General features: G+C 40.9%; 1 protein-coding gene across 3 annotated transcripts; it reads left to right on the forward strand.

Moving 5' to 3' along the window:
• Nucleotides 1-415: 415 nt before the first annotated feature.
• On the forward strand, nt 416-21,499 carry LOC148030649 (uncharacterized). 3 transcript variants are annotated; one of them, XM_087687294.1, is made up of 8 exons: nt 416-720; nt 1,087-1,216; nt 1,304-1,398; nt 18,930-19,006; nt 19,102-19,181; nt 19,349-19,431; nt 19,574-19,645; nt 21,237-21,499. In XM_087687294.1, the coding sequence occupies exons 1-8, from the start codon at nt 690-692 to the stop codon at nt 21,386-21,388; spliced, it is 720 nt and encodes a 239-aa protein (XP_087543420.1). In that variant the 5' UTR covers nt 416-689; the 3' UTR covers nt 21,389-21,499. The 3 variants fall into 3 exon arrangements, with proteins under 3 accessions (XP_087543420.1, XP_087543421.1, XP_087543422.1); XM_087687296.1 differs by having other exon boundaries at nt 420-720; nt 19,349-19,454; nt 21,237-21,372; XM_087687295.1 differs by lacking the exon at nt 19,574-19,645 and having other exon boundaries at nt 417-720; nt 21,237-21,498.
• The last annotated feature ends 1,468 nt before the right edge of the window (nt 21,500-22,967 follow it).

Below are 22,967 nucleotides of genomic sequence, written 5' to 3' on the forward strand. Positions count from 1 at the left end.
AATTTTAAAAAATTCATACTATATTGTTAAGTTGCTAAAAAAAACCACATCTTTCTTGTAAAATTATCACTCCCCTTTACCCTACAAGGCTTTTCTCTCGAGTACTATTGCCACGGGTGAGGTCAAATCTTTACTATTAGTTAAGGGGAGGTTGGGGGCGGGTGCCACGTGGTAGCCCCCAACCTCCCCACAAAGAAACGCGGGGGCGGGTGCCACGCGTCCAACACCCGCCCTCGCCGTGAAAATCGTGCCCGCGCCGGGGCGAGTCTAGGCGCGGAGCGCCTAGTTTCCTTGACCAAAAGATGTTCTTCTCCCGCAAACTTCAAGAGCTCGGCAAGCTCACCCGAGCTGAATGTCTTCTTGTAAGATACGATACATATGATACACATACAACCGTTACGAATTTAAAAAAATCATTGCTCGATCGAGCACCTTCTCATAAGCAATATGCCCGAATGGGGAATGCTAATAATAAACGTTGAGAATGTGAACATTTTGGTGCACACAACTGCTTCACAGGTGTGGGAGTCGCAGGTTGGAAACAAGGATCGCGCGCCTGCGTCTGGAAATGACAGGCAACATACAGAGACGCATGCAGTTCCAGTTGCAATCCTTTCTCATCACCGATTCACATGATGTTACTCGCATGTAAGACAGTGCCGCGCTGACGAATAAGGCAGACACCAACCATGATCTCCATGCGGGAAGAAGATTTTCAAAGTAAGATTCCGAAACAGAAAAAGACACCGACGTAAACATAATCATTGTCGATGGGCATGTTGATTAAGAACCTCACGACTGCAAGCTGTGCCAAGCTCGCTGTGCGGATATGCTAGTTTTCTATCAGCAGTTTTCGACTAGATTGGTGCGGATAATGATAATGATGAAGAACTAATAGTATTGATGCCATCGGGGACGAAACTAATGCCGGTTGGCATCGTGACAGCATCAAGTACATGCTTGTCTAAGGAATCGCTGAGGCTAATGATGGCATCATGACAACTAATGGTGGCATCTTTAACAAGTTTGTTTAAGGATGGCTGAGGAGTTTTTAATAACCTGGGCCTGCTCTTCCGATTGTTCCAGGGGAGGTCAAAATTGTCATCGTTGGGAATGGAAGCGTCGGTAAGACCAGCATGATTCGCCAATATTGTAAAGGTCACTTTCCAGAGGATTACAAGAAGACCATTGGAGTAGATTTTCTGGAAAAGAACCAGTAAGCTTTCATATGGTAATCAGAAACTTCTATTCAGTTTATTTTCTTTCTGAGACTCGGCATGAGGTGGTGTTGTATGTACCTCAGGTATGTGAAATCACTACATGAAGAGGTTAAGTTGATGCTGTGGGATACTGCTGGACAAGAAGAATTTGATTCTATGACTCGATCTTATTATCGAGGTTTGTAGTGATCTTAGCTTGGTTGCTTCTATCGCAGTACAACTCTCAAAAGTAAAATCCAGAATGTATAGAAGCCATTCTATTTTGATTTTCATTCAAAGAAATGACCTTGATGACCTGTCCTCAGTTGAATGCTCTACTTCAAAAGGCCTGCTTGGGTGTCTATTAATGATCTTAAACATACTAAAAGATACTTGAAACTCTGTCTTTCAAAATTTTCATCATTATCCGAAGATTGCACTGATCATATGGAACTGTTTGGATAGGTTTTGAATAAACAATTGTTCGATAGTTATAGTATGTAGTAAGAATCTTTGGTGTTACTCAAATAAACATAGATATTGGTGCATCATTTCACATGTAAAGTAACCTATTGAATATCTGCACAAGAAGCAGCTATTGAATGTCTACACCAAGAAGCGGGATTCCTTATGGATTGAATTAATTGAATGGATTCACTCTTTTGCAGGACCTTAGGTCCATAACACGACACTCATACTATGAGACATATTGTGCCATAGTACGTATCTTTGATTGGTGTGTTATACTCTGGTGTGTCTTGCTGGTACTTGCATTAGGCTTGAAGATAGGCCTCAAGCATGGATTGTTTCAAAGGTAGAAGCTTTGACAAAGTGCATGCTTGGATTTCCATGAAGTTTTTGTAGCTGTTGGAAATTCGGGCACTCAAGAAATTCATGCTGCTAGTCTTCTACCTTTCAACTAAGTTAACAAGATTATGGAGTCTTCTTGTTAGAAATCTAAATAAAATTAGTCAAACAGAGTAACAACCTGCACTGTTCTTTTCTGCACCTTTGCTTGTCTAAGATGTCTGTTAGATGTATAAGGTGCAATTTATGAAAGGGATCTCAGCTGCATGTGCTACAAATATGTAGGCCACTCTATAAAGTGCTGTCAGGGATCCTTTATGAGGCACTCCTTGTGAGTCCTCGTGCCTCTTGCTATGTCTCATCTCATTTGTAGCCTATGTAAAAGCAACCATATTTGGCACCCCACACATTAAGTGCTAAACTTATTGTTCACTCGCTCTTGGTTGGTGCTTTGCTCTTAGCTCCAGCTTTTTCTAAGTGTTCTTGATTGCTTGCTTTGGGGTAACTCGTGTGATTTGCATGCCCTTGTTAAAGAGCGCCTTTGCCATCGTTGATCTCTCTTCAAAAGGAAGATAGTTACCCTCGTAAGCCTCAACATGAATCCCAATTATTTCTCTAAGAAGGGTTCTCTATGACCATTTCCCAGCTACTCTGTACTAAATCCAAAGCATTGCTACCAAAACATTTGAGTTTGTGATCGAAAAAAGCTTATCTTCCCAAGTCAACCCTTGCCACTTCCCTCTTTGCATGCCTACTTCTTGGATGAAAAAAATGTGCTATCAAAGCTCACGGTAGATCTTCGACTAGCCTTAATAGCAATCAAAAAATTGTCTTCTAGATTTGTCATAGAGCATCTCTATTCCAAGCCCATCACAATCATTAATTTTTGTAATTTAACCCTAGCTTATAGCAGCTCATCTCTTCTCTTTGCCAAAGGACCACTAAAAATTTCTAAATAGTTTCTTGGTTCTTTTCCAATTAGTCTTTTTAAAAGGGAATACAATAGTTATGGAGAGTATAACCTTTAGGATCGCAAGTCTCCTTGTCGATCCTCAAGCTAATAATGGTGCCACACATAGGGGAGGTTCACTAGCGTCGGGTTGGCCATAATGACAAGCATAAATACAACCTCCCATCAGGGCAAATGTGTTGCCCAGGTAGCAATCGATAAAAGTGCTGGTGAAATGGTCAACATATCCATGATATGTACAATCTAACACCTCTCTCAAACCATGGGTGGTTAATACGATAGAATATATGATGATGATAAGATACAAGTACCTAGGAACCACCACCATGTCCCATACCACATGGTAAGTTTGCCAGAAACTTGTAACACCATAGTACATTCAACAATGACAAAAGAAAGAACCATGGATACCCAAGCCTTGGGTGATCAAGCCATTGCCAAGGTGTTAGGGGAAAGGACTCTCCTATGTCACCACTTATCCATCTTGCATGAGAACGGGCACTTCCACTTCAACCATGTGACTTGCCTTAAAACTCACGTCCACAATCAACAAATTTAGTGTAGACAACAACTTGTCAACATATGCAAAAGCCCCAACTCAATTCCAATATTAAATCTTGTAACATCATGAGTAGATGGGTCATGGCAAGTTGTAATTAATTGGGCCACATTAGTCCATGTCATATTGCCATTGCTCTAACATGTGATCCTTCCATAACCATTGTGCGTGCACATAATTGCCAACAACACACAATATGGCAACATTCTCTTGTGCACCTAGAAAACATGGCAAAGGTGTCAGAGTGCAAATGGAAATGGAAGTACGAAAACCCAAGAATATTGAACAATGAGAGCAAGAAACACAAGAATGCAAAGATGATCATGAACGGGGAATGGAATCCATAATGAACACAAGAATGAGATACAAGACACACAGCTCTGAAGACCATCTACAACATCTTATGTCTCTTCCTCTAGGATGTCAGAATGAGAATAAGAAGAGATTGGGTGTGTATAAAAGATGAGCAGGGTATGGATTCAAAACAATAAAAGCAAGGGCATGTGGAATGCCACAAAGTGGCCAGCCACATATCATGCTATAAAAACCTTTGTGCCTGTCACATGTGGCTCTATAGAAGCTTAGCATGACCATGAATCCCTTGCCTTCGGCCATCTTTGGAAAGGGGATCTACAATGTGAGAACCAACTAGAGGAGCAAAGCTTTGCTTGTTTTCGAACATCCCATTATGGACGTAACGCTTATCGGCTTCAGGATTTGTCAATTGCTAGAAAAGTGATGCCTTTAGAATGCCACACTCAGGGTCCATTGCATTATATAGATGCGTGTAAGGCATAATCATGCCCAACCTCCACTCTCTCACAATCCCTCTCTAACCTAGAGACACACGACAAGTGCTTGTCTCTATTATAGGACAAAACCATCCTTGTTCCATGCCAAAACATGCATTGGATGAGAATTAACATTGATGTAGAGGAGATCACGGAAGTTCACCACTTGTAGTAGCACCAAATGTTCCTAGAGGCGGACCTGCCTAGACATGCTGTAGGGATGTAGGCATCACTCTTTTCCACGGGAACATCCACAATAGAAAACATTGACAAGGAATCGAGATTCACCTCAAACCGAGGAGTTAAAGCTTGATGTAGCGGCCACCACATTTGAAGAGAATAAACCATGCCATCGGAGAACACAATGAACTCAATTGTGCCTTTGCAAGGAAGCAATCATCCTACACAATTGGCCACCATCATCGATCTGGTTGTATGATCACCACCATGTAACATTGCAACAACTCATCTGCAAGCAAAAGGAGACCACCGCCAATGCTGTTTGAAAAGCATCATCGAGAAGCTTCAATGAACATTGACCACCCACGAGAACCACCAGCCTTTGGGAAGACCTCTGAAACCACTAGAGTGGTAGATATCTGCCGAGTTGAGACCTTGGTCAGAGCACCACAAGATGAACCTGCAGCGTAGGACAACAATGCCATGGACAAATACTCAGCCCTTGGAGTAAGCCTCAAAGAATCAAGGTAAGGCCATGGAAAGTGAGGGCCAAAACTAGCCAATAGAAGTACCAAAATGATGAAAGATGATATGCAAATAGAAAGCAGTGAATGCGAGAGAGTTACCTGAGCCAAAGAGATGTCAAGAGCACACAATCAATAATAGACGTTTCAACAGTTAGGGGTTCACAGTTCAATACACAGCACCACTATGCACATCTGGACACGAGAACAGGGTAACCATGAGCAGCATTGAGTGAGTCCATACTGAAGCAACATGATATGCAAATAGAAAGTAGTGAATGAGAGAGCTACTTGAGCCACTGAGTGATGCCGAGCACACGATCAAAAATAGATGTTTCAACAGTCTGGATTTGGGGTTCATAGTTCAATACACAGTACCACTACACACATCTGAACATGAGAACAGGGTAACCATGAACAGCATTGAGTCCACACTGAAGCAACATGGAAATTCCTCTCTTGAACACAAAAAACATAGGTCGTTATAATGTGAAGGTGTAAAACACAGGTGCACACAGATTAGAAGCAACAATCAGCATCTAACAGCCAATCGTTAGCTCAGCAATTCAGCAAAGCATTAGCTCTGGACAGCAAGGTGTCATAAGTGTATATGGCCATATGTTGTCATAAAAAAGTAAAAACATCAGTTTTGATCAGCAAATCATTAGCATTCCAGCCAAAAACAGCAGTCAACTCAGCCAAAAACAGCAGTCAGTCCAGAAGAGCAAAGGCAGGAAAATGCAGAGATTGGTGGCTGGTTTCATAAGATGGACTTGTGTATAAGGCAGCTTTCACATCCAAAACAGGCTGTCCTGCTGTGTAGAAAAGGTTGCAAGCAGTGGGCGATGAGCAGAGAGGATGACCCAAGCTTCAGGAGCTCCAAATCGATCACATGTAAGCACAACAGCTCCAACCACTGAGAACACAGTAGTGCAGCACCTGTAGGCAGCCAAAACACCACCAGAAGCACCAGGTTCTAGCAGAACTTGATGTCTAATACCATGTCTGAATATTCATATGGAAGTGGAAGCACAAAGACACGAGCGCTTGTGCTTCTTGCTCTCATTGTTCAATGCTCTTGAGTCTTCATGCTTTTGCTTCCATTTGCGCATTTTGACAAAAGGATCCTCCCATAAAGACACCTCTTATATAGCATATGCCCTTAATTGTGCTTTGTAAGAAAGCAATCATCCTGCACAATTGGACAAACTATGACTCACATCTCTTGTTGCTCTTGACACTTGCAGAACTTGTACCAAAAACTCAAAAATCAGCTATTAACACATTAACCGTGTTAGCCAAAAACAAGGCCAAGCATGAATCCACATACCACACACAAATGCTTTCACCGGCACTATGCTCCACTAGTTGCCCATGGAGAGAGAAAGAGAGAGAGTGTGTGTGTGTGTGATATTAACGCCTACAAAAGGCCAAATTGGCCTATGAGACCAAAATGTTACATCTAAAAAGTCAGGGAATTTTTCCAAGTCCCAAAATAGTTGTCATCTAATGCTATGACTAACTAAATGGAAAATAAACAACAAACAATATATACTTGATAAACATAAAATGGTGTCTAAGCCACATACAATGTGGAATTGCTTAGGAGGCACTCTCATCCCGAGATATCTCTCATGGGTTTATCTAACATAGAGAAGCTGAAGTAGTGGGTTATGGTCCCCCGATGATGGTGTAGTATTCTTTGTATCTACAGATGATGCCTCTTGTGGGGGCATGGACAATGAGCTTTGCATCTCTCTATGGCTATGTCTGGGGTGGTCCCTTTTGGAGGGGCCACTTGTTGATGAGGGCTCTATAGTGGAGGGAGTAGTTGATGCTCGGTAGAACTCTGTGAGTGTATGTTTATGTGCGGCTCCCTATCTCTGCTCTTCGGCTTGTAATAGTGCTCTTTGTGACGACGTAGCTGCGGTAAGAATAGGCCGAGACATCTTTGATCTAGGAAATCCATCACCTTGGATAGTGGCTCAAATCCCTCTCTAAACAAGCAATGGAAACACATGATCTCATAATACATTGGACATTTGCATAAGTAGTGCCCCTTTGTCTCTGGCTCGATCTGACAGCTAGCAAATCGTCCTCCAAGGGGAGTGCGTCGTATGAGAGAGAGAGAGAGAGAGAGAGAGAGAGAGAGAGAGAGAGAGAGAGATTAATTCAATTATCTTCAGGGGAAAAAAAAGAGAGAGAGATTAACGTCTACTAAAGACCAAATGGGTCCATGAGACATATCCATGTACAAGAGAATATCCTCATGCCATTAGGAAAGTAAAAAGTGAAAAATCCTATCTAATGTGCAATGAGTGTGTATCTCATTATCTAGGTAAGCCATCAATGTATAGAGCATGTCTATTTGGGGGCGGGAGACTATATGTGTACGAGGTACAACAATGCCATGTGGATCTAACTCCATCCAGTAAGGATTGGGGGGGTGTAAGATAGGATAGCAGGGGAGGGCTTGAGCTGGTGTGGTGGGTCAAGTACATTTCATGCTACTACTGAATCTAGGTGATCTCTCCCTGGTGTGAGTAGGGCCACTGCTGGCTAAAGGCGCAAGGTGGTTGTGTGACTTTGATCTCTTGTGCCCTCATAGGGATACCCCTCTTGGCCTCACGGTCCTTGTGTTTGTATATCCTTGAACCAATGCTGCCCCCTGATAAAACTTTGTCAGGGTTGTCTATTGTACTTTGTCTCGTCTATGTGCCACTAGTAGGGATGCTCCAACGCTCTGGGTCTCCACTATAAAGTGGCCCAAATATATTTGATCTAGTGTGCTCATCATCGGCTGTATGGTTTGCCAGATGGGTGCTAGTAGCATTGGTCACAATGGTCATGAAGTGACTTAGTGCAAATGCACTAATGGCACTTTAGGGTTAAGGCAGCCAAGTCCTATTTATAAGACTCAAGGCCCTATTGTGCACACCATTGTGTGATCGCCACCCTTGTATCCTCTTGGCATGTAGGCCGATGTGTTCATACATGAGAATGGTGTGGATGGGTGGTACGGGACATGAGTCCTTGGGACGTGGTCATGACTTGGAGTGCTGCTAGGTCCAAGGCTTGGGGGTGAGCCTGTGTGGTTTTGTGGGTGGGAGATGAGTGTGGTGTCCAGTCCCTTTACCATTCGTGGATATAACTTGTGCCGTGTCTCATGTTTAGGTTAGATCCTAGGTGGGTGTTTCATCCAGACTACCATGATTACTACAAAATAGTTGCCTGCCTCATAACTTGCCTTAATCAGCCCAAATCAGCCATGATCTAGCCCAAAACCGTCTAGTTATGTTGTTTTCAACATTTTTCTTTATGTAACAATTATACTTTAGTCCATCAATCATTAGCTTGGGTGTCTTGCTCCAAATTTGGTAATTTATATTGTACTTTTGCACTAAGGCTCAAAAAGGCCAAACATGTAAATGTGAACTTTGCACTTGCACATTAGATAATAATTAATCTTTGGTTCTCAACTATTGAACCCCTACCACTAATGGACTCGCCCATGTCTTGCACAACTTATGCAATGTCTAATCACATGTTAATCTTGAACTTGGAAAACAGATACTAGTGACATCACTAATTGGGGGATGTTAGAAGTGGGGAAGCTCCAAGCTCAAAACAGAGTAGCCAATAGAGAGAGTGAGAGTGTAGACACAACTCAACACATAATTCAATTCCCAATGTGTGTAAGTGAAAGCACAAAGTACAACCTTTAGACCTTAGGCTTGAGTAAGTACAAGGTGCGTTCACACCTAAAAGTGTGTAAAGTGTGGTAAGTGATTGAACTGTGTAACATAAACACATAAAGAGAGAATACTGTGATTGGGGAAAAAAACCTCTCTTACAGAGAGAAAAAAGTGCCCCAGTGTCCTACTGTGGATCACTGATACTCCTCTGTGAGCGTAGGCATGTATTAAACCCAACAAACCCCCCTGGAGTGAAAAGTGATATGCATACAAGGATCATCCACCAAATGAGATCAAATTTAAAGTATTGCGAACTGCTTCAACTTTGTCGCAAGGAAGAGCTTTGGTGGAGATGTTTGCCACATTGCTGTTGGTAGGATAGTAGACAAGGCTGATATCTCCTGCATGTAGCCTCTCTTTGACAAAGTGATAGTGGATCTCTATGTGTTTCGTGCCACTACAATGGCACTTTGACTGTCAGTGAACAAAGGAGTAGACTCCATGACAGATACATCAAGATCAACCAACAAGTGTCTCAGCCATACACATTCAATTGTAGTAGTGAAAGCTGCCTTGTATTTAGCTTCACAAGACCATGTGGCAACAGTGGATTGTTTCTTGCTAAGCCAAGAAATGCAAGATGAGCCAAGAAAAAAACAGTTTTCACTTGTAGAGTGACTTGAATCAAAATCACCAGTCCAATTGCAATCACTGTAAACATGTAATTGCAGCGGTCTCCCCTTGTCATAAGCAGACCAAGAGTCCTAGTACCCTGCAAGTAACGAAAAACATGCTTCATAGCTTGCTAATGTGGCATGCGTGGGTTGTGCATATATCTGCTCAGGCCTGAAATTGCCAACTGAACATCTAGCCTTGTGTCACATATATAAATGAGACATCCAATTGCTGGAGCATATGTATGAATGCCAAACTTCATGATGCAAAGAGAGCTTGAGTCCAATCTCCATTGGTGTGCTAACTGGCTTAGTGGCTTGCAATCTTGGAAGCCAAATCTCTCAAGGAGTTTACCAATATATTTGGACTATTACAATTCAATGCGTCTAGCGTCATGAATAAATTGAATGCCCAAATAGTAATGCAAAGGCCCCAAATCTGACATTTCAAAAGTTTGTTTCAAATTTTTCTTAAATGCTGAAATTTGATCAGTATGTGTTCGTGTGAGCAGAAGATTATCTACATAAAGACAATTGACCAGTAAGGATCCCCCCTCTTTGCATATGTAAAGAGTAGACTTGATGGAACCCTTAGCTGAGTAAAAAGGCATCAATTTTTACATACCAAGCTCATGGAGCTTGCTTCAAACCATACAAAGCCTTTTTCAGCTTGCATACCAAGTGTTCGGATCCTTCAAATGCAAAACCCATGGGCTATTGAATATACACTTCTTCTCGAAGTTCCCTATGTAAAAATGCAGCTTTAATACTAAGTTGCTGCACAATCCAACCATAATGGGCAGCCAAAGCAACCATACACCTAATGGTGGCCATACGGGATGTAGAAGCAAATGTCTCCTCATAATCAATGCCTTTCTTTTGCGCATAGCCTTTTGCCATAAGCCTGGCTTTGTATTTATCAATGGATCCATCCACTTTTCTTTTCAACTTAGAGACCCATTTAGTACCAATGGCTTTCTTTCTAGCAGGCAATGTCACTAAATACCATGTTTGATTCTTCAAGATAGAATCAAATTCAGCTTGCATTGTTGCCATCCAATGCACACTTTGTTGTGCATCCTCAAAACAATCAGACTCCTTTTCATCAAGTGTGTGTGCTACCATAACAAACTTCATTGTATTAGCATGATCATGCAGACGTGCTTGTCTTCTAGTATAACGAGCAAGAGGAGCATCCAAATGACTATCTTTTAAAGTCTGCAAGTACCATTTAGGCATTTGTCTAGCGTCCTAATTATGTACATGCTCTTGATGAACCTCAAATTCGGTATCTTGCTGAGTATTCAGATTAGTCATAGGCTGAAATTTTGCATTGTTTAATGGAGCAGTTGGCTGAACATTTTGTTCATTTAATGAAGCTCCAGCTGTATCACCAAAAGAAATAGGGAGCAGCTCTTCAAACACATCATTTGCAGCCTGATATGCGTCAAAACCAGCAAGAGATAATTCTGATTTTTCATTAAAAATCACATCCCTATTGACAAAGACTTTCTTGGAAACACAATCATACAATTAGTACCCTTTGCTCTCACTACTGTACCCATAAGTATGCACTTGAAAGCCTTGTTGTTCAATTTCTTTCTTAATACTTTGAGAATATGAGCATATGCGAGACACCCAAAAGTACGAAAGTGGCGGATTGAAGGGTTACGGCAAAGGTGTAACATTTTTCAACGCCTTGGTAGGGCACTTGTTCAAAACGTGACAAGCACACATAATTGCTTCCATCCAAAATTCATGTGGCAGAATTTTAGCTTTCAACATACATTTGGCCATCTCCATGAGTGACCGATTCTTCCTTTTTGCAACCCCATTCTACTGTGGAGTATATGCTGTAGTATATTGATGTGCAATGTCTTTTTGCTTCAAATTATTATTCAGCAAAGAAGACACGAATTTCCCCCCTCGGTCCGAATGAAGAGTCTTAATTCGATAGCTGGATTGATTTTCCACAAGTGCAATAAAAGCCAAAAATGCATCATACACCTCTAACTTTTTCACCAATGAATTAAAATCAACCACACCCCGTTCATTGGTTCCAAATGTGGTGGCCATTAATTGCCTTGTGTTTTTGGCCTAATAGCTGCAATAACTGAGGATGGTCTGCCAAGTCATCCTGTTCCATCCATTTGGTATCCATTGGTGAATGATTTTGAAATTTCATCAAGTATCTCTTGGAAACTTTACCTTTGACCTTTCTTTCCTTATGTGCCAAAATCTGATCAGGTATCAAAATCTCATCTAGCTCCTTAATCTCAGGCCAAATTTCAGCAGACATATTCTTTGGCACATCACCATGACAATGTGGAGGTAATTTCAGCCGATATGCCACATCGTTGATCTTCTCCAACACTTGGAAGGGCCCATAGTATCTTATACTCAACTTCGGATACAATCTTTCTCTTCCTTTCATCTTTTTCAGCCTTGCCTTTTCAAAATGCAGTAATACATAATCACCCTCTACAAACTGCAAAGCACGTGTGTGGCGATCAGCTACCCTCTTTTGCTTTTCTTGTGATCTTTGAAGTGCATATTTTATATTTGCATAGGCTACATCCAAGTTTTCCACATAACGATCAGCCTCAAAGATTTTATCCTTTGTTTGCAGAATAGGTGGTACCTTCTTGCCACCCTCAACCACCTTAAAAGGAGCTTTGCCTGTAGAACTATGCACTGTGTTGCTGCAAGCAAACTCAACCAAGGGCAAATACTGCTTCCACTGTGTCTTGTGGTTTGAAACATAGCACCTCAAAAGATCTAACACTGTGGAATTTGCTTCCTTAGATTAACCATCTGTCTGTGGATGGAAGGATGATGAGAAATTTAGTGTGGTACCCATATTCTCAAACAAGCCCTTCCAAAATAAACTGGTCATCCAGGGGTCTCGATTACTAATGATTGACTCTGGCATACCATGATACTTAAAGATGTGTTGTAAAAACAATTGTGCCATATGATCAGCCTTTATTATTTTCTTCCTCACCGGAATGAAATGGGCTTGTTTGTAAACCTGCAAATGATAGTCCATATCCCATCATTCCCTGTAGGTGTCTTAGGAAGCTAAAAAATAAAGTCCATTGCAATCTTTGTCAAGGCCTATTTGGAATAGGCAAGGGCTGCAATAAACCTGACATCTTTTGCCTATCATGCTTTACCTTTTGGCATACGATGCATGTCTTAACAAATTGTTCTACATCATGCCTCAAAGCTGGCCAATAAAAGAAATGCTTCACTGCCTTGACTGTGGCATCAATACCTCTGTGTCCTACATACGGAGGAACATGACTTTCAGAGATAACTCTAGGCCTTAACTGCTTTGTGACACATAGTCATCCACGCATCATTAGAAATCCATCTCTTAGCACAAAGTATTCATGCCTTTGGCCATTGCAAAGCTGATCATAAACATTAGTAAAGTCCAAATCAGCAACATATTGCTCTTTCATGGCATCCAACTCAGTGTGATAAACCATTCTAGCGGCTGAAATTTGTGGCTTACACGACAGTGTATCAGCCACAACATTCTTTTTACCATCAATATATACAATTTGAAAATGAAACATATAGATAAAATTTACCCATCTCATATGCTTCTTTGACAACTTTGTTTGCGTCAGAAAGTATCTCAAAGTTTGATGGTCTGTCTGCACGGTAAAATCAGCCCCCAACAAATAATGTTTCCACGTAGACAGTGCATGAATTACAGCCAAGAGCTCTTTCTCATAGACCTGTAAATTCTTTTCTGCACCGTGGAGAATTCGGCTCTCATAAGCCATAACTCGGCCGTCCTGCATAAGAATAGCCCCAATGCTGTTACCACATGTATCACATTGATCTATGAATGACTTCCTTAGATCAGGCAACACAAGCGTAGGATCTGAAGTCATCTTTTCCTTCAACTTTTCAAATGCTGAAATTTCCAATGTTGTCCATCTAAATGGCACATCCTTCTTTTGGAGGGCATGCGATGGAGATGCAATTTCAGCAAACCCGTATATATACTTCCTGTAGTAAGAACATAAGCCCAAGAAGCTGTGGATCTCATACACATTCCTCAAAGGTGGCCATGATCATATTGCCTCAACCTTTGCAGGGTCCATGCGAATACCATCAGCCGATACAATATGGTCCAAAAAGTGGATTTCATGCAAAAAGAACTTACTTTTCTTGTCATTGATAACCAACCTATGCTTATGCAGTTCATTGAACTCAATGTTTAAGTGTCTTCTATGCTCTGTCTCGTTCTTTGAATAGATAATCATGTCATCAAAGAAAGTGACCACAAATCCTCTATGTGGCTTGAAGATACGATTCATCATTCGATTAAAAGTGGCAGGAGCATTTGTAAAACTCATACAATCCAAAAGATGTCCTGAAAGCTGTCTTAGATACATCTTTCAGTATAATGCATTTTTGATGATACCCACTTTTCAAATCTATACAACTAAATATGACTACCCCTTGCAATCTATCCATAACATCATTGATCCGAGGAATCGGAAAGTGATTCTTTATTGTGATCTTGTTTAGAGCACGATAATCAATGCACATATGTCATGAACCATCCTTTTTCTGCACCAAAAGCATTGGAGAACAAAAAGGAGATGAGCTGGGATGAATCAATCCTTTTTCTAATAGCTCATTTACCTGACTCATAATCTCCTCTTGTTGGGTTACACTGACTCTGTAGGGTGGCCTATTAGGTGGGCTACTTCCAGGGATAAAATCTATGGCATGATCTTCTGGCCTTTCAGGCGGTAGTTGCTTTGGAATTGACTGAGAGAAGCAATCAACATACATTTTCAGAAATGACATGCGATCCTTCTCTAACTTATATATGTTCCCAATATTCTCACTATCATCTTTATCCTTAGCAAAAACCAAGTACGCTGAAAGATGATTCTTCATTACATTGGAAATGGCAGTTGCAGATACAACACGGATAGATTCACCTTTCAACTTTACATTAAGTGTAAGTACCTTTACCTTATGCTGAATAGTGATCTTTTTTGCAGGAGACTCAATCACTGCATGCATACGGGGATACCATGGCATACCAAGCAATACATCACAACCCTCAAGTGGAGCAATGAAGAACTCTTCACTGTCCACATATCCTTGTATATGCAACCGAAGCTTTTCAACAAGCGGTGTGACAGGCTCTGGATGGCCTTTACATGCCATTCCAACTTTCCCTATGGGTACCATCTCATCCTCTCTGATGCCTAGATGGGCGGCCATGTCAATAGAGAGGAAGTTGGCTCGTGCACCATTATCAAAGAAAATCAATGCATGTTGATTCCCAATTTTGCCCCGTGCTGGGCACAACTCAGTAGCATCATCATTGGGCCGGTCACTAACAACATCGGCCACCAATCCAACTGATGTTTTAGGCTTCTTTCCTTTAGAATCTCCTTGATTTTCTGATTTTCCAGCTTGTTGCCTATTGGGACAGTCCCTTGCAATGCGACCCTCCTGTTCACAAATAAAACATTTATTTGCAGCCATCAATTCCCTACGTTGTGCCAATGTTTTCGAGCCCTTTCTTTGTTGTTTTGACCTCTTTTCAGGCTGATTTTCAGATCTGCCCCTTTTCTCAGACTTGAACACCTTTTTATTCGGCTTCTCCCCACTCTTTGGGAAGCCAGAGTCCTTCCCACACAACAAAGCATCGGCTGTAGCAGCAGTCTCTATAAGTTGAGACATGCCAGACACGGTGGATTTAATGCAAAAATCTGTGATTTCTTTGGGAAGCCCACAAACATATTTTTCCACTTGCTCATGAAGGGATACGGGGCGATAAGAAGTAATAGGCAACAATGCATTCCAAAACTTCTTATTATATTGCTTCAAATTCTTACATTCCTTAGGATCCAGCTTATTCCACGTTGTCATGATGCCCACCTCAAAGGTACTTGTCAACCAATTCGATACAAACATTTGCTTGAATTGTACCCACGTTGATGGTGCTCTACCTTGCATCAAAAGAGTGGACCTCCACTGTAATGCATTCTCTTTCAGGAAGTGCATGCCTTTCGAATCTTTGAGGACTCCGTGAAGTTCCCCCATAAATAGGCTGCATGAATGAAAGTCAAAGCTTTCAGCCTATCTTGTACACCGCTGAAGGACTCAAACTTTAGTCATTTTCCACCCTCATCATAGTCTTTTGCTGCCCCTTTGGGTGTCAAGTTGTCATACATTGGCTGCTGCAAAAAGGGTGCATTTGCTGAATTTACATCAAAACCAATGCCAAACGGAGCATTTGCATGACCAACATTCATTCCTTGAGTCCCATAAGCATTCAGGAGTGTAGATGCAATACCAAACATGCTACTTTGTGCCCCAGGCATCAAGCCAATGCTGCCATACATAGGGTTTTGCGTGTTTTCAGCCATATGCGAATACATTGGGCCTTGCATATCATGCATTGGTTGCTGCATACCATAGGGATTTGTGCTAAACATTCCCGTATGTGGTCCTTGTCCACCAACCATAGCATGAAAAATCGTGCTTCCACCAAAATATCTTGGCTGTCCCATCATAGCATGTATGCTCGACTTTCCAAAGTCCATTGGATTGGCACTTCCATGATGGCCTTGCATTTGCATTCATTGCCTTGTAGGTATCAACTGTTTTATTTCATTACCATCTTTGGGAGCTTTAAATGAAGGGTTTGGCACCCCATCATAGTATGCATGCCATGCTATCCAAAGTCCATTGGATTGGTACTTTCGTGATGGCCTTGCATTTGCATTCCTTGCCCCGTAGGTACCAACTTATTTTATTACCATCTTTGGGAGCTTCAAATGAAGGGTTTGACATTACCTTCGGTGCATCTTGCTGTCCCAAAGGTGTAGAAGACGTCTTCTTCTTCTTGCCTTTGCTGTTTTTCTTTGGAGCATTCAAAAATCGGGTAAATTGAGGATCCTTTGCCAATTCAGCAAAGAGATTTGTAGTTGTCCTCATCCGATTCTTGAACTGGTCATCAAATTCCTCTTCACTTTGCTGGTCATCAGTCTCCTTATGCCCTGAAGACAGTGTATCTTGCCCAAGAGCAACATTTTCAGCTTGCTGTCCATGGTCTGAGCCTTGTTCAAAGTCAGACATTGCATTTCCTTCATTTCCATGTGAACGTTTATATTGAGAGGCATCATCACTGCTTGAGTCCATCTTACTGTATGAGGACATATTGCTGTAATTTCTCAACTGAGAGTGAAAATCAGCACTAGCACAAAGCTTTGGCTTGCAATTAGGCGCCTTGGGCCCACCAAATCAAGGGATTGAGTGGTATCTCGGCAATGGAACCATGTAACTAGCCTTCCTTCCGTGGATGGGTGGTAAATCCCTAATTACAACTTAATTATAGTAGCAAACAATTAGTGCAAATCTGAAAATACAATTTTACCTATTGATCTTGGACAATGCACATCCGATTGGTCTAAAAATTAGCGCCCCTTTCAGTATTTCTTTAGCTTTATTAAAAATAAGTTGATTTACAATGGGATTCTCCCAATCCCTTTCGGTATTTCAACTCCCCTTGCTGTTCAAAATCACTAGCAAGTCTTTAATCTGATTTGCCCCTTGATTCGGGCAATTAATTGACCTTCATCTGCTTTAATGGAGATGGAAAATGCCCCAAATTCAATTATTTGCTGGTCCCTTTACTTGAATAGGCTAAAAACAGATTCAGCCCTGTTCAATCCGAGTTTTGGAGCATCCAATATTTGGCACGATCCTCGAGGCTGTTGCTAAAGCCTAATTTCTACTACAGATTAGGGTTTACAGCAAAGAAATCTGAAATTTTTCAGCCTCCAAGGGTCCAAATCCTGAGATCTTCGGAGCAAAGCTGTGAAATGGTTGGGAGATGAGAGGGAAAGCTGTAGAGAGAGAAAATTTAGAGTTTTGTAGCGAAGAATGATTGAAAATCAGTCAAATGCAGTTGCTGCCCTGTCACAACAGCTCTTGTAGATGCAAAGAACTGAAGAAGATCAGTCATTTACTGCTGCTGCCTTGTCTCAACAGTCTGTAGATGCTGTCTCCTGCTGTTGATTGGTCTTCTCCTGCCCTTGGCAGCCTCAAAAGGTCCTCCAATGGCTGCAAATTAGACCAGAAACCTCCCCTCCCTCTTCTTATAGGTTGAATTTATAGAAAATGCCTCTCTCCAGTCTCTAAAGACGTTTTTCAGTCTTGCATGGTCATTTTTGACAAGTGACAGCTTTCCCAAATGGTTTCTCTAGAAATTTTCATAATTAAATATTAATTCTCAGTCTTTAAATACTGAAAATTAATCTAATAATTATTTCGGTGCCCTGAAAAATAATTTGATTGGGCAATAATTAAATTGGCTAGGTAACTTCCATTCCCGAGTTTCTTTGTGCCATCTTTGACCATCAGATTGGCGTTAGGTAACATTAAACGCCACTTCTCTAATGTCACCAACTGATACTTATGGCCAAATGGATGACTTAGGCCAACAATTGGCACCAGATACCACCCAGTACTTGTGTGGCATAACTTATAGAAACTTTTACCTTTGACATCCCATGATTTTTTCGGGTCCCAGGCTTGTAAATTTACTTCAACCCCAGTTGCACCTCACATGTGCAACATTTACTTAATCATGTGATTAAAAATTAATCCACATGTTAAGTGAGGTTTCAAAAATACATGTCCTCACGACTGTGGTGGTGGATGTATAAATTGCACTGGCATCATAGTTTCAAATCAAGTACTTGTTTGGATTTCGTTTCAGCTAACGAATGATCCTTTTCATGCCTCTCCTAAGCAAAGTAGAGCTTATGGCTTTGGCATGCATTCTTTGAATGGGCCTTAATTTTCCAAACCAAAGATTACATGAATTCAATATTTGCAAAGATATAAATTATAGTCGCCCTTAAGACTCTATAGGATAATCCAAAGCTTTGTCCCAAGGTTAAAAGTGAAAATAGGTGGTCTTTGGTAGAATATGGTACTGCTTCCACAAGGTTGGAAAAGTTGAGAGTCTTTTTGTTAGACAGAACTCGTACTTTCATAGAGCTTAAGCTCTACATTCAACTCATTAAGGGCTTAATCACTAAAATTTATGGTTGTTTTTGTGTTTTAGGGCAAGAATTCACTTTAGAATTTTCATTAAGAGCTGCTAAGATAATCTGGCCTCAAAATCTCAAATTTTAAGAGACTTTGAACGAGGTCTTTGGCAGAATAAATCACTGCTTTCACAAAGCCTAAGCTGCACTTTCCATATTGTTGAAGGGTTTAATTTTTATGAAATGTGTTTTCCTTAGAGTTCAGGGCTTTGAATCTTGATAACACTTTAGCTGTATCTTGATAACACTTTAGTCAATCGACTTAATACCACTTGAGATCGCTGTAACTAAAACATTTTCCGATGGCAATTACATTTAGGGTCCTCTACAATAGTGTAAGATTCCTTCTCTCAACATTCGTAGGATGATTTTAACAAAGCCATTTTGGCAATCTCTGAGTTGCATGATAACAAATGCATGCAGGTGCCAAGGCTGCTGTGCTGTGCTTTTCTACAACAGACAGATCATCTTTTGAAGCGATTGAAAATTGGAAAGAAAAAGTAACAAGTGAACTTTTTAGAACGAGTTTGTTTGGAGATTTCAATTCATTGTGGACTTCCAACAATTTTTATATTTAGAGGGTATTTGTTTCTAGGTTGAGGAACAATGTGGGAATATACCTATGGTGCTAGTTCAAAATAAAGTAGATCTTCTAGATCAAGTTGCCATTGAAAGGTGTGCACATTATTTGCAAGTATGTGCTATCTGTAGCAAGACATGCGCTATAGCATTGCAAGTAATTGCACTTTGATTCATTTTTCAGCTAATCATAATATGAAATCTAGTGAAAATAGGGGCCTCTTTATTCGTTCAAATCTTTCAACTAGATGAAATCATTGCAGACATGAGACGGAAGCTCTTGCAGAGGTGCTGGGCTTGCGATTTTATCGTATATGTGTCAAGCAAAATCTATATGTTTCAGAAGGTGATCACAACGTGGAAAGTCTGGTAATATTGCACACAAGATACACATCTCTAACCAGTTTGTCCTATCTATGAATCTCAACAATGCTCTTGTGAGTCATCTTTTACTTGTGGTGAGAAATGTGACAAGTTTTGCTCTGCAGTATTTGAGTATTTGGCTGAGCTTTATCTAAAGTGGGACTCACAAATAATGCAAACTCCCAGGGTTGTGATTGGTAAATATATATTGCCATGAGCCTTTTGAATATTTTAAGCTTGCCTGATTATGGAATGAAACTAAAACAATCAAACAGATCTAGTTCGAAACTACCGAAATGTTAAGTAGTCATGTTCAAAAAATGATAGATCAATATGCTTTTCTAGCATTAGGATTGGCATTGGTACCTGTAACCTGGCTCTTCAACTTGTAAAAAGGTGTTATGCCCTTATTCTTAGCATCTCATGGAAACTTCCCCTTGATACCCTCTCAAGAAGAGGAGTGAGGAATATCAAGAGAGATGTCTGAGATGCTTTCTATTGGAGTCCTTTCACCGGTCTCCATCTGGCCTTTAACATAATGCCACATTATTATACTGTTGATCATCTCCCATATCTGGCTAGTCTGTCAGATGTTGGGAGTGATGGTAAGAGCCATCAAATCTTTGGAGTTGGATGGCTATGCTCCAAAGGCAATCCTGATAACTGGGGCTGGACCATTAGTGGATGACCATGCAACTGCTCCCTGCGTCACAATAACATTGATATGACTTTCTTTCTTTCTCTCCCTCCATATGTGAAAAAAGCATCCTTTATCAAATGCCCTGTGCTAGAAGGTAGTAGGAAAGCAACGTTGTTGAGTCTCTGAGTGGTATTATACATATGAAACATGTTGGTGGAAATGGTCTCTTGCAACTAACTATCCAGCTGCAAATTTACAGACGCTGAGTACACTGCTGCACAGGCTGTACAGGAGGTCACATGCTGCAGTATGGACCCATATATTTACACCAAACAATGAGTTAATACTACAGGTAGATGGAAAGAATAATGGGCTCATTACTTGTGCAATGGTTGACCACACCATTGCAGGACCTATGGGTGCACGCTCAACCTTGTGCAATCTGGCCCTCTTAGGCCATGTGACAATTTACCTCTAGCATGCTCTTGCTGCCATGCAGAGTAACACAATGAAATGCAGATCTGCCAATACTGCTGACACATTCACAAACCTCAATGCAGTAGGAGGAGGATCTACTAGCCAAGCCATAAATAAGACACATATTTGATATAATGCATGCACACAACAGAATATTGCCTGCATGAACTTAATAGCTCTAAACCTATTAATCATCCCATGCAGAAAAGAGAATGGAGGATGATGATGACTATAGAAGCTAGCCCAAACTGGTGCAACCCTTGCACTGCCTAGCATTATCTAGAAGCCATGTCTAGAAATAAAGTTCCACTTTAAATTGGAGCGTATCAAGGCTGTAAGGCTTACTCCACAGTTCTTTCATCCCATTCAGTTGCAAAATCTTACTGCCTGCATGCCAAATTTCGCAGAAAGTTCAGGATCCAAGTAAAACCAAGCGCATGATATTGTTGTCATACACATAGAATAGTTTGTTTGTTACCAGCTTTTATCCTACCCATGCTTATAGACTGACATGCCATCTCAAACTAGCGAATTACTGGAATGGAGAGAGCTGTGGATCTGTTTGCTTTCAACGATGGAAGATTTAATCCATATGATCTTTATAAACTACAGTTGTGAAAGGAGACATTGATAAAAGCTTAGTTTTAAGAGTCTGTGGCTTGCTTCTCTAGGACGGCCAAGGGAATGTACGATTAATCTGAATGATAGAACGTCAACGTGGGAGGAAAATTCCAATGCGGACGATGATTCAAGTAAAGCCGCAAAGAAATTCCGTGAAAGTCGCAGAAAAAAATGGCAGAATTTGCGTTGTCACATTCTTTGAACATCTCATCTTTGTGTCCGATATGTAAATACAAGCAAAAGGTTATTCGAAGATTTTCTGGTTACAAAAATTATGTCATCCTCTTGAGTACCACATTTATCAATCATGTGCTCGGTAAGCTCTTTCAAAACCAATAAATGTTAAATTATGTTCCATGGTTTCATGTATGTTTATGAACACACTTATTCGGAGTGGTGCTTATCATGTAATTAAACCAATCTTTGTGTGTGTGTGTGTGTGTGTGTGGAGAGAGAGAGAGAGAGTAAAGAAAGAGTTATATTAATGTCTACAAAAGGCCACCTTGGCTTACCAGATCAAAATTTTACATTTGAAAAGTTAGGGAATTTTTCTAGGTCTCAAGATGGTTGTCATCTAATGCTATGACAAACGAAGTGAAAAATAAACAATACATGGTTGATAAGTACAAAATGGTGTCTAAGCTATAGATACAATGTGGAATTGCTTAGGAAGCACTCTCATCCATGGTTCCCCAACAATAGTGTAATATTCTCTATATTTGTATACGATGTTTTTTGTGAGGGCGTGGACTAGTTGGACATGGATGACAAGTTCTATACTTCTTTGTGGCTATGTCTAAGGTGGTTCCTTGTGGTGGGTTGCTAGTTGTTTTGAGGAGGGCTTTCTAGTGGGGGGGGGAGTGGGGGGAGTAGTCGATGCTTGATAGAACTCTGTGAGTGTACATTGGTGGGTGGCTCCTTGTCTTTGCGTCTAGTTTTGTAAAAGGTTTTCTATGACGGTATAGATCTAATAAGCCTTGAGACATCTTTGATTTGGAAAATCCATCAACTTGGATAGTGGTCCGAATCCTTCTCTAAACAGGCGATGGAAATACCCTTTGATCTCATAATACATTGGACATTTGCATAATTAGTGCTCATTTGTCTCTAGTTCAAGTTGACAAAGTTGGGAAATCTTGTCTTTTGAGGGATGGGGATTTAGCACAATACCTAGCTATCTCGATCATAGCGAGTGTGAAGATGTATGGAGTTGTACAATGGTGCATCGTGTACCATGAGAAGTGTGCATTCACATATCTCAGATGGATAATAAAGCCATCGGGGGATATCTGTAGAAGATGCTTCTTGTAGAAAGCCATCTTCATCCCCAGATCCTCAGTAGGTGTCACCCATGTCTTGGTTGTGTGTATCTGAATAATGTCCATCTTGATGATATCGTTCAACTTCTCTCAGTTGAGCTCCAGGTGAGGCAATCCAAGATATACTATAGTGGTGGCAAGTGACCCATGTGTAATTCTTGTAACCATAACCATGCCTCAATCTGAGTATACCAACACTCACTATCCCCTTGTAATAGTAGTTTTCTAGATTACTCTAGTGCGAGTCGGGAGTATCTTTGTCTTGGCAAGTCCTAGAATTGGTGCAGGAAGGTCATTGTGTGGAAAAGGGCTTTTGCCACTATGGTGATGCTCCCATCTTTGCTCTAATAACACATGGTATAGAGGGCTTCCTCCGGATCATTCGTGAAATCATCAATACTAGGGGTCTCTCCATCTACTCCCATCCCTCATATATCTCCTCTGTCCTGGGTAGTGTGGTTA

This window comes from Lygodium microphyllum, chromosome 10, assembly GCF_053477565.2.
Source record: "Lygodium microphyllum isolate KBCC chromosome 10, Lygodium_microphyllum_v1.1.10, whole genome shotgun sequence".
Classification (NCBI taxonomy): domain Eukaryota; kingdom Viridiplantae; phylum Streptophyta; class Polypodiopsida; order Schizaeales; family Lygodiaceae; genus Lygodium; species Lygodium microphyllum.

Coding starts and splice junctions, on each gene's coding strand:
- LOC148030649 (XM_087687294.1), top strand. CDS start 690: ATGATCTCCATGCGGGAAGAAGATTTTCAAA. Junction 1,217..1,303: donor GATTTTCTGGAAAAGAACCA/GTAAGCTTTCAT, acceptor TATGTACCTCAG/GTATGTGAAATCACTACATG. Junction 19,007..19,101: donor TTGAAAATTGGAAAGAAAAA/GTAACAAGTGAA, acceptor ATTTGTTTCTAG/GTTGAGGAACAATGTGGGAA.